Consider the following 12,443-nt stretch of genomic DNA (forward strand, 5'->3'; position numbering starts at 1 on the left):
TGATCAACTGCCAAAAGGATGTTTGCAAGCATTAAAGCTGTGTTTTTAAACGGGACTGCTTCAAAGAAAACATTTGAATCACAATGAAACTTCTGTTTTCTGCCCAAATGTTCTTTCTGTGGCTTACAGGGTTCATCAATGTCTCTCTCACGGTCCAACAGTCGGGAGCACCTGGGAAATGGCAGCGAATCTGATAACTGGAGAGATCATAATGGGCTTGGACCCACAGCTCATGAATTTGTCTCCTCAATTGGCAGCCCCAAGCGGAAACAAAATAAATCAGGTTAATAATTTCCTAAGATCTGATTATTATTATTATTATTAAATTAAATTTATATCAATGAATATTGTGAATATATAATTGATATCAATGAATATATATTCAAAGCTTATGCAAGGTAGTATAATGCGATATACAAGTATTGGTCTGGAAAATCTTTAAGGACTTTCTTTATGCAAAACATTCTTTCTGAAAGCTCTTTCCTGTCTTGGAAGGTTTTTTTTTTTTTTTCCAAGGTGTACAGACTTAAAAGCTTATTTCTAGACTATCATTATTCTGCTGTTATTGATGCAGCAATAGCCAAATCTTTACTGGGCTATCTGCTAGTGAGTGAAGAATGGAATTTGTGGACAGGAGATGAAAGAAACAGTTATGAGTTGGCTGGACAAATTAATATGCTTACCTTAACATACAAGTTTAGGAGTACTACTATGTAAGTTTTTGTTCATACGGTCATATAGTGGTATTGAATTTCTGCTTTGTTTTTATGCTAGTGGTTCCTAACTGCATCAGTAGTATCTTGTAATATTTCACTTTTTCCAATACATAGTCTTGCATAATCTGCCCTGATTGTAGGGCCATTAGTTTCTGTTTGGGTATGTGTTGTATTGTTTTACTCTTATACAGAGGAAATGAAGGCACTGCCTTTTACAGCCTAAAATGCCAGCCTAGTAATTGCATCATTTGCCAAACTTCTCATGGTTCTAATACTGAACACTGAATAGTCTGTTCTAAAATTCTCCTCCAAAATGGATCTTGGTATCAAATTAATAGTTTGGAGACGTTCTAACTAGTTTGTGCCCAAAAGACAAAGCTAGCACAGCACTTGTGTACAGTGGTGTTTTTATAACTTCCTATTGGCAGTCTTTAGTGGAGGCTATTGCAGAAGGCTCTGGGACAATCATATTTTTACTTGCGTAGGAAGGTACCCTTTTGCTATATACTTTCTGGTGTCTGTAAACAAGGGAGGGAGTGCTTACAGTGGCCCCATTTACACAAATTCCGGATGTAGTTCCAGGCAGCTATCTTATTTTTCTTATGCTGCACAAAAAAAAAAATGCTATCTGGTTGTGTACTATGACATACAGAAGATAAAGGATTGTGCAGCCACATCGGTTTTCTTGTTTAAAAACTTCACCCTGGAAATGCTTTTTTAAATACACTTTTTGGCAATGTAATTTAAAATTTTATAAGGAGCATATTTCCAGTTTTAATCTTCTATAAAACTATTTCATTCTTTTTAAATCTCTACCGTACAACAAATCATGCAGCTACTCGCTGGTCCTCTACCAGGAATTGCTCCAGCATGGTATTCTCCCCATCCAGACCAAAAAGAGCAGGTTGTGATTGTTTGCAATGGTATTTTCCAAAACACCTACTGGAGAAAACAGGAGAGGGCTTAAGGAGAGGAAAAAGCAGTGGCGCATTTCAGGTTTTTCCCCTGTATGAGGTTCTGAAGTGCATCCACATAACTGTTGACATAATGTGACTTTGTGTAGAAAACAAATACCAGAACTTAAGGAAAAAAAAAACTGTAATTCTGTTCATTTTCAAAGACCACTGAAAAGTGTTTTTTGATTATTTTTTTTGCTTTCATTTTTGATGTTAAATAATTTAAATATTTTGGTAATTTAATGATTTAATTGAATGCATTGTTGAAGTGACTGAAAATTGCACATCTGTGACATGACTGAAAAGTGCACTTCTTCCCTTTCAGCTGAACACTATCTCAGTAGCAGTAATTACATGGACTGCATTTCCTCGCTGACAGGAAGCAATGGCTGCAACCTGAACAGCCTCTTTAAGGGATCTGACCTGCCTGAGCTGTTCAGCAAACTTGGTTTGGGCAAATACACAGATGTATTTCAACAGCAAGAGGTCAGTATTCTTTTGAAGACATCTTTGTGTTTGTAGTGTGTTTTTACAACAGTGGTTGTTCCATCTCTTGACCAAAGCTGATGAGAAGTGTCTTGGTGACAGGATTTTCATGAGCAGCTCTATTGAAGCTTTATCATGTCTCTGAATTTCCAGATAGTGAGCTTGGGCATGGGTACTGTTTCATCCTGCAACTTTGATTTTTATCAGCAGTAAGATCTGCACCAGTTGGTGGTCTCAGATCCTCAGATCCACACCTGGGTGTGTTGTCCTAACAGACCATGCAAAGTGGGTATCTGCACAGACTGCCTTCTTGTTAAGAGGACTGTGCACGTGTTCATAAAGAATAAACTCCAAGAGGACCTTCCATTCATGTTGTACTTGAGTTGCTCTGTTTGGTGTACCAATGTTCAGCTTGAGATACGCTTCTGGGAGAGGAAAACTGCTTTGCATGCACCAGGGGTATATTCAAGGCTAGACACAAGGCAAGCTTGTACCTCCTCCAGCACACCAAGTCACTCATGTACACACACTCATGGAGTTGTCCTGGGTCCGTTGGAGTGTGTTGCTGCCATCCCAGCTCAGGGCAGCTGAATTTGGTGCATTTCCTGCCAATGCTTCTCATCTCTCTAATCTTACTGCTTACCGCTGGGGTGGAATTCTGTTTCTGTGCAACCAAACTGTGGCAGGATCAATACTCAATCTGGGGAAATAAGTCCAGCTGTGCCTCAATTAATTCTGTGTACAGTCCCTCAGGTTCATCTCTTTTGTGCTCCCCTGCGTGCTCCATAATGCCCATATTATGTAGTCATTAAAACTTTGATATTATTTTGAGGCCACTCTCGATATGTAACTAGAGATGGCTGTGTTGGTTTCTAACATTAAAGATGGCTTTTGTTTGATGATGTTTTATTTTATTTTAACCTCAAGAGTCATTGATTAAGTGTGATGAGCCTAACAGTTAGGCCAGAATGAAAAGTAAATTTTCTACTGCATTTTCATGAATTGTATTAGTAGCACACACTTTGGAATGTTGTGAAATGCTCAGTGCTTTAATTAATTCAAATACATCACCAGTAGTTGAGCAATGTTCCTCTGTTAACTTTCCGAAATCTGAATCACCTACCATATCTACCTGGTTTTTTCCAATTCATTATAGCAATTCTGATAAATACTCAAAATCAAATGTGATTAGTAGACTTCTGTGCTTTTCAAAAACTGCTTACTTTAAGTTTCTGTCAGAGAAATAGGGTAGCAAACTGAGAAACTGTGAAGAAGTCATTGGAACGCAGTGATTGCTGTTTACATGCAGAGAACTAGTTGGCAGAAATGTAAAATGCAGTAGGAAAAAAAAATGAGGCTATCCTGATCCACATTTAACAGCTTAATGGTTTTGGGGATAAACTTGTTTTGTTTAATTTTCCTATTCTTTATCACTCTAGATTGATCTGCAGACATTCCTTACTCTTACTGATCAAGATTTGAAAGAGCTAGGAATTACCACTTTCGGTGCCAGAAGAAAAATGCTGCTTGCAATCTCAGGTAAAGAAACTACTTCACACGGGTTTTCATTTGTTGATTTTTACTGACCTACCCCTCATCAGAAGGCACTTAAAACCAGGTTTTATAAAGCTTTCATATTCCCAAATAAATTTTCAGTTGCATGGTCTGCTTGGAAAGTTGGAGCTTGGTAGAAAGTCTGTTTCATAGCAGATAGTGAACTGTTTTATCCCCCGGAACTGTGAGTCCCTACAGAATGCATGGGTTTGAATAAAACACATTACTTGATTTTTTTTTTTTCCAATTCACTTTAAAAGGTTGTCTCGTACCCTGTGTGCAGAAAGATGAAGGCCAAATGCTGTTTCTGCTAGTGTGCTGTACTATGCCTAGATGTGTTTTCTAATTGTAATAAATAGCATGCAATTTCATATTACATACGAATATTCTGTCTTCACTGTCTTGGCAATGAATTTGTATTGGAGAAAGTTTTCTTCAGGTAGATAGTGCAACATTAGATCATTTTTCCTTCCAATTGCATCTCTTCTACTGTTGCTCTTAGTGAATGCATATAAAGTGATGGCCTAAAGAGGGTAAAAATACAATGTACTTGGTTTAGTAGCAGTCATGAAAATCTACGATCTCTGTGATTTGTGTCTGTCACATCTGGTTTGCTCACAAGAACGGACAAGTGGGGAAAGAAAAAACATTTTGGATGAGCATTTGCTAATACAAACTTAGGGTGTGTATTTGAATGAGAGGTGAGCACCTGTTTTTTAATAAAATCCATAGTAAAATATTATTTCAATGTTATTGTTAAAGAATCGTGCATTGGGAAATAATTGAGATGCTGATAAGTTTTTTTGTGATCTCATTTTATATAACATGGTTGTGTTGCAACTATACATTCTATGTGCATGTCCCTTCAGAAGACTGCAGCCTTTGAGTTTGGTAGCAGAACCTTTTAAAATTATTTCGGCTATGGCAATTTGATCTAAATCATCATTGCAAAAAGAGTATCAACTCCACACTGTATCGGTGCAAATTAAGAATTGCAACAAATAGATGCTTGCTTCCCAATCAGCTTCTATGAAGTCTTACCCTGGCACTCATACTATCCTGATTAAACTGAATGAGTACCTCACTGACATTTTCAGTTGATGCTGTTCTGTATCTAAAACATTCTTATTGAAATAGAATCTTTGGGTTGTTTTGATTTAAAAAATAAATAAATAAATAAAATAACACTTGTATCTGAGAGGTTTTTTGTTTACTTTGTAGAACTGAATAAAAACCGAAGAAAGCTGTTTGACCCAGCAAACATACGTGCCTCATTCCTCGAAGGTGGAGCGAGTGGAAGACTGCCACGTCAGTATCATTCGGACATTGCTAGTGTCAGTGGTCGCTGGTAGCAGTAAGTTGTGGCTCAAAAAGTCAACTGTAAAGATGGACATGGCAATCCTGTGGACAGCCTTCACTGCACACCACCCTCTGCACTTTGGAAGTTTGGGTATCAAGGACCAAAGCATTTTGTCTGCACAATACTGTGCCAAAAAAGAGAAAACACATTGTCTTTCAAAACACCAAATGTGGGTTATGTTTTACTCATGTAGATTGGACAGATTTTGCAATAATAATAATATAGGGTTCTTTGTTTAGTATTTTATTACCTATAACTATAATGTATGCACTGAATTTTTACTTTGTTGAATGAAGGAAGAATGAAGAGCTGGGATGCCAGAGAGCATAGATTTTGGTTTTATCAAGATGGATTTTTCTGGTACTGCTTAAAATAATTATTGAGGTCTTTCTGCACTTTACATGTTCTGATTTCTTGTCCTGTGGAAATTTTTCTTTCATTTCCATATTGATTTTTATATTGGCACTAATCAAATTTTTTTCAGATGTTCCTGCATTAAGTCACTTCTCACTCTAATGGTACTAGGAACTGGTTCTTATGCAGATTTCCCTTCTCTCTGTCTCCCCAGTAGCTACCTGAAGAGATTGTTCCGAAATCCAGCCACATGGTAGTGGACCAGTCCTATTATGCTCTCATGAAGCAGTCTAGTACTGCTTGCAGTGAAATTTGCTAACTGTAACAGATGCAATGAAAGACCAAAATGGACCTTGCAATATTAACCCTTTGCAGTCATCATATTTAACTGCTGCCTGTTATGCTAAAACTGTTTTTAATGGTTGTCTCAAAGCAAAGGGCTATTTTTAGTATCCTGCCACTAAAGGACACTTATTTATATCAGACTTTTATTTTTAGATCCTATACACCTATGATATGTAACATTAAACTGATCTACTGCAGATTTATGGTAGAGAATGAAAGGCATTCATCAAACTAGAGCTCTGGGCTGTCAGTTTGATTAAATACAACTAATCTAATTTGACAAGACGGCACTGTTGCCATTTAATAAATGACGCATATTACTTACATGACTATGCATGCAGCAAATAAGTGACCAACATGAAATAGGTGTAATAGCATCTGTTTTGTTCAATTTAGATTTGTAATGGTCAGCTGCAGAAGTGTTTAAAACTCTGGAGATGAACTATTTCTGAAACAAGTTATGTTCAGCAGAGTCGATATTATAAGTGGCTAGAGCTAACTATTGCATTCTTATACTGTGAAAGTCCGAATAATTTGGCAATATTATTCCTCTGTCTTTACAAATGTCTTGTTATGGGTTTATGAAGGGTTCTCATATAATGAAGGAATTCATAAAGTGCCTCTTTCTGCAATGCAATATAAAATTTCCAAGCATTAATTTGTTGAAAAGCTTTCCCATTAGAAATGTTGTGAATTACCTCTACTGTAATGTATTATTTATGTTCAGTGTACAAGCCTTTTGAGATGGACATAAACCACTGTCAAGTGCTCTTAACAGAAGGCATTAGAGTAACATTTACAGTAGTTGGTTTTTATGCAAAAATGGGTGTGAAATAGTTTTGACACTTTCCATGGATAATTCTTTTAAGGTGAGAAAACCAAAATGATGTCTAGAGAGATTTGCACACACAAAGGGAATTTAAAGAAGTTATTACTTGAGGGCATAGATGATCAAGCAATGATATAAAGCCTATTGCGGCTAGCAAAAAAAAAAAAAAAACTGCTCAGTACTCATTTCAGCCATATCTACTTAATGGTGTATAGCTGGGTGACTTCCACTGTAGATCAAGTAGCAGTTAGCTTCCTCCGGGTTTAAAATTGTACTTCAGATTAGAATGGATAGAACTGCATCTTGCATGCACACAGTTGTTCACGTCAAAGTTGCTGTGCTCAAATGCCATAGGTAAATATCCACTTATTTGTGAGGTATTTGTGTGTGTGTTTGTTACACAGGAAAGAGCAACTTCATGCGAACCCTTGTGGAAGCCACGATTTCTAATTCTAAAACTATTTACACTTATGCTTGCTTCTAAGCACATAGATAGCTCCATTGACATGGACTGACTTATGTGCTTACAAATGAGCTTTCATTTAAATGTTTGCATTTTCAAGACCATTGTTTGAAAATCAAGTTGTTTTCAGTCATGTTGATTTTATAAGACCTTTTATTGAAATACTCTATAACACTTTGTGCAGAACTTTCTGCAACCCCTTCTTGCTTGTTTTGCCTGAACTTAAAAGTATCAAAAAACTCTTTACACTCTTAACTTTTTAGTCTTTCATAAGTGCATACTATGTATCTAGACAGTACTATATTTGGAAACTGAACTTATTACAGTATTAAGTTGATGTGGTCTTTTGCTGAGCAGTGCTTATTATCATCTACACCGAAGTGAAGAATTTCCCATTAACAACATTATTTTCAATAGGGCTTCACACAAAAAAAAGAACACACTGGAAAAAAAATTTCTCACTTATTTTGATTCCACAAAGGGAATATGACAGTACAGCATACCGTATTGTTAGTATTGTATTATGCACAAATATTTGAGTTGCTACATAAAAATGTTAGTTTTAAATCTGTGCCTTAATAGTGACCAGTTATCTGTAAATATAGAGCAGATACAGATTGTATTTTTGTGGGTTGTGTCCTTTTAGTGATTTTTTAAATAAAAGATGAAATTAAAACATTAAAAATGGGAATTTTCAAAACTAATCAATGCTCCGTAAAATAAATTTATATAACTCCCTTGTATTCTGATTGGTTAATGAAGTATTTTTATTTAGACCCAATTCCAGGGATGCTTGCTTGTTAATAAAATATCAAAAGCAGTATTTCACATAATTGCAACATGTTTCTTTCACATGCTAGTACTCTGTTCTACTGTTCTTTTTGTATCACATGCAATATGTTTGGCTTTAAATGAGAACACTTTTTGCTATACCTCATTAAAATAATAATGCAAAAGGGATTAAGTTATCTCAGGTTCAATTCAGAGCAGGTCTTAATGGCTCGGCTTATGCAAGTTTTATTCTTTCTTTTGGCCTTCCCATTTTAAGGACTGTGTTCGGTTTGATTGTTTGTGTTCTTTTGTGATGGTCATTACACTATCACTTTCAGCGTAAAAGAGAACTCAATTCTTGAAAAGCAATAGGAATTCTTTATTTGGGATGCTGGCCGTGGAACCGGTCGAAATCTAGCAAGAGGAATAGCTTTCCCACTGAGGTAATATGCAGGCAATGTTGCATCAATCTTGTCTGTTTGTTTGAAATGTAGTGAGATGCATTTAATGTTACTTACCTCACACAGTACGTCCAAGCACTTCATGATGTCTGTGTTTTCTTTTGTTAACTATTTTGTACACACAGCTTTCCACTTACTCAAATTACAGTATTCCTGGATCACTGACCTCTTAAAAATGCTTTCTGCAATTCCCAGTACATATTCAGGAAAATGATGCAGGAACAGGGACAGATCAACTCTTCTCTTGAAGGCAACCAAAGGCTGTGCTACTCAGCACCAATTCACAAGGCATTGGCATAAATTAAGTGGGAATTGCAGAGGCAGGTGGACCTGCAAATTGCAAAGTGCTTCTGATGCCTGAGCGATAATTAACTACAGGGATTGGAAACAAGATGGTTTCATTTGCAGACTGTTTATTTGGTAATTTCTTCTGATGGAACTACTGTGTGGTTACAGTTAGCAGAATGGTAAAGATAGTGTGGGAAAGAGGAGGAGCAGGGACGGACCATCAGAGCTGAATGGCCATTCTTCATGCAGTGCAAGCAGTGTTCCTGGCAGCTGGTGTGGCAAGGCATGAACAGGATGGCTCCTTGACTGAAGAGGCTTTGCTGTCCAGATACTCATCACTTTGCTATTCAACCAGTCAGAAGAGCAAAGCTAGTGATCCTCAGTCTGAAGAGGAGGAGAATGTACTAAGAAATGTTGGCTATACACAAGAGAAAATAGAAAGATATTCTAAGCTGTGTAAAAGTTAACAATGGGACATCCATCCTCACTGTTTGACTCAACTCCAATCAATTGCTTGGTGGAGAGGACTGTTATCTTTACAAAGTCTTGGAAAAAGTGGCTACAGAAAGCGTATGAGTCCTGTTGCAGGCTGGCTGGGAAAAGTGCAGTAGGCGAGGATATGTGTGATTTTACTATAAGTACAGTAAGTAAGCCAGGAAGTATTTGTTTCCAGACAGGTTTAGACACTTACAGCTACCTTTTCTCAGTGAAGAACCAATCACAGGCATCTGAGCAGAAGAAAGGTTTGTTTTTTTTTTTTTACCTGAGGTTGCACAGCTCTTGATTATTTGAGAAGAGGGAAAAACAGTCGGTCTTCTGGAAGTCTGTGATGTGCATGATTGCTGTCTACAATATTTTCCATAGCTTCTCTGAAGTAAGAGAACTGTACAGATACGTAGGCAGCTAGGGAAGGTGTCTGAATTGGTTGAAACATAAATGACCTCTTACTCTGATATGGGGTTAATTGTAAATGTTTTTCATAAGCTAATATTTCTTTACATGCCATATAAGAGGTGGGTGATAGCATTTAATGTCAAAAAATTCATATAATGTTAATTTTGCAAGTTTAGAAAACAGGTTATTTCTTTTACTGTCTGTTCATTGACACCATTTTCTTCTATTTTATGATAGTTTGCTGATGAGTCTAATATTTTCATTATTGAAATATTTTATTGTTAAAGGTTCTTCAAGACAAGTACAAACAGAAGAATGGTCTTATCGAAGTGCCAGTAACCAGTCAAGCAATTGCTCCAACAAACAGCAAGATGAAACTGATAGCTACCACAAGGATATGAGAAACATGTTGATCAGATACAAAACCAGCAGGAAATCAATGTGCATAGCCGTTTAAAGCTGGCTGAGGGAGGAAGCACTCCTGAGTAGCTAGAAAAGGTACCTACTTAAAACAACTCATGCAGTATCTGGTATAGAAATAAAAAAGATAGTTTTCAGATGGATGCACCCCGAGAGTTCATAATGCAGGACCCTCTGAGCTGCAGGCAATTCACATGTTGTTTACCCTCTCTGACAAACAGAGCCTGAAGGTACACACCCATTGCCCCACTTTACTTGCCACACGTGGAAGGTGTTCACATTTGGCAGAAGTCACAGTCTGGACTGCAGACTCAGGTCTAGCTTCTGGTACTAATCCTGTTGAAGAATACATTTACCACTGCATTAAAGGTTGCTTAGTAATTCTGTAGTGGACTTAACACTTAGCAATTCAGAAGTCAAATCAATTGCTGATAAAGTTGTAGATTGGTGCTTACATTTATTTTGTCTTCTGTCCTCCTCTGGATACAGCTCAAAGCAGTTTTAATTAACCCCAACTTAGTGAAGAATGAATGTAAATCCATTAAAGAAATTTTCTGTTTAAAAAGTCATGATGTTGCTTGTATGAATGGGGCATAGCAGGAAACCCTGCTTAAGAAGTAAGTATCCATGTGTGCTCCCCATCTTCTGTATATTGCAACATTAATGGATTTTACAGCTTTTGGAAGAATAAATATTCCTTACTAAATATGCCCAAGTTTAAATGAAGGTTTTTGTGGGTATTGCGGAAACGGACCTTTGTTTTCTTGTTTCCTAGTCCAATGGTCATTTTTCCTCTGTCTCATATGTTATGTAACAGACTTTACTACTGCTAATAATAATAAACTTGTGCTTTTGGCATAAACTTCCTTTATTTTTATCTTGGCTTAAGATACTATCTGGGACGTTTCTGCATCTAAAAAATAAATCCCAAAAGTTGAAGTGTCTTTTTGAATATCATGATTTACCATTGTACTAAGGAAGATGTGAGTTTATCATTGTCTCCTGTCTCCTACAGACATACCAACATTTCTGTTTATAGTGTTTCTGGTTTTACATGATTTAATAAAATCAACAAAGCAAATTTTAGAAGTCGAAATGAAGTAGAACAGTCATATTTGCCATTTGAATATTGACACTGACATTAGGAGGAGTCAATAGCTGTTAATTTTTTCCTCACCTTGAAGAAAGTAAACTGTTGAAGAACAGACTCAGATGTTAAACTATTTACTGTAACAAATTTCAGCAGCAAAGCAACAACAAGTAACTCATAACTTTTCATCAAAAAGCAAGTTTTCAGCTATGAGGAAAAAAATTGTTTGCAAATTGTTTCTCAAATTAGTCCCAAAAATACGCTAAAATTTTTGCAATTTCATGTATGTATATTTATAGTGTATTGTTTTGTTACTCCAAGTATCCTTTAGAATATCTTGGGCTATAATTATCAGAACTATTCTATGGATTTCATTTGACAGTTGAATCAGAGTAAATCTTATTTATGCTGGGAAACGAATATACTTGGTTATGAAGATTCAGAACCTTATACACTAGTCAAAGCGTCAATTGGTGTCAAGCTTCTCTGATCTTCCAAGGAGTAAGATTTGGGCAATATTTGTTCTACTGAGAGATGCAGAGTGATTCCAGATGTTTGACCAAAACATGAAAAAAGATTAATACGTTGTGATGGAAACTACCTAGCTTGTGCCAAAACTGTGTTGCAACTTAATGGAAACTAACAGATGGGGAAAAAAAAATATGAAAAAAAAGAACCAATTATGTAATGAAGTAAAAATTTGTCATTTCTAACAATGGGTGATGAATGTCTTAAGAAATAAAGTCACCACTAGTATAATAACCCAAGGACCAGGCACTGATATGGATATTGTTATAGTTTTTTGCTCTGATAGAAATAACTTTGTCAGCCTTTGACAAGAGAGAAGATTTGAAAAGGCCTGAAATGGACGTGACACAAATTTATTGTTCCTAAAACAAAAGCATCCCAAGGAAAACACAGTCTCAAGCTGTATAGAGACCATCTAGAGAAATATAGGAAAAGATACAAGATTTTTGAGAAGGATGATATAAGAAACCTTCAGTGTTAACCAGCATGACAGTAAATCTTGCTGTATGTAATGTTAATGCACTACAAGAAAAGAAGAGATGATCCTGAGAATGAATGCATTTCAAAGTAAATGAAGTTTAAAATTCAGATTGAGCAGAACATTCCCAATCTTCAACTAGCAGGAATCTTTTTCTATCATGCAGTACAATGGTTTTTGGTTTCTCCAAGAGTAAGCTTCTGTTTTAATGCCTAAGCTCACCTCAGTGTGAAGTTGCTATTGCAGGTACCAGAAAGATCCTTACTCTGAAACAGCCTGGATGATAGTTCAGTATTAAAAATGTAGATTCTTTTCATACTGAAAAATATTTTCAGTGTAGTCCAGTGTCTAAAAATCAGTACAAACAAAGATAACACAGTAAGCGACCCTAAACTGTTGACAACTTGAATCTTGCTTGGAAGCTGGATGGGGAAGCTGGATGGGAGGCAA

General features: G+C 36.4%; 1 protein-coding gene across 8 annotated transcripts in view; it reads left to right on the forward strand.

The window, feature by feature from the left end:
- BICC1 (BicC family RNA binding protein 1) overlaps nucleotides 1–7,888 on the forward strand; it is a 101,997-nt gene extending 94,109 nt beyond the window's left edge. For all 8 annotated transcript variants that reach the window (XM_080598543.1, XM_080598546.1, XM_080598550.1 and 5 more), the window contains 4 exons: nucleotides 130–283; nucleotides 1,998–2,158; nucleotides 3,598–3,697; nucleotides 4,934–7,888. In XM_080598543.1, coding sequence (XP_080454669.1) covers nucleotides 130–283; nucleotides 1,998–2,158; nucleotides 3,598–3,697; nucleotides 4,934–5,064 — 546 coding nt within the window. In that variant the 3' untranslated portion in view covers nucleotides 5,065–7,888. The remainder of the gene's footprint in view (nucleotides 1–129; nucleotides 284–1,997; nucleotides 2,159–3,597; nucleotides 3,698–4,933) is intronic.
- The last annotated feature ends 4,555 nt before the right edge of the window (nucleotides 7,889–12,443 follow it).

The sequence above is a fragment of the Anser brachyrhynchus genome (assembly GCF_964034855.1).
Source record: "Anser brachyrhynchus genome assembly, chromosome: 6".
Classification (NCBI taxonomy): Eukaryota; Metazoa; Chordata; class Aves; order Anseriformes; family Anatidae; genus Anser; species Anser brachyrhynchus.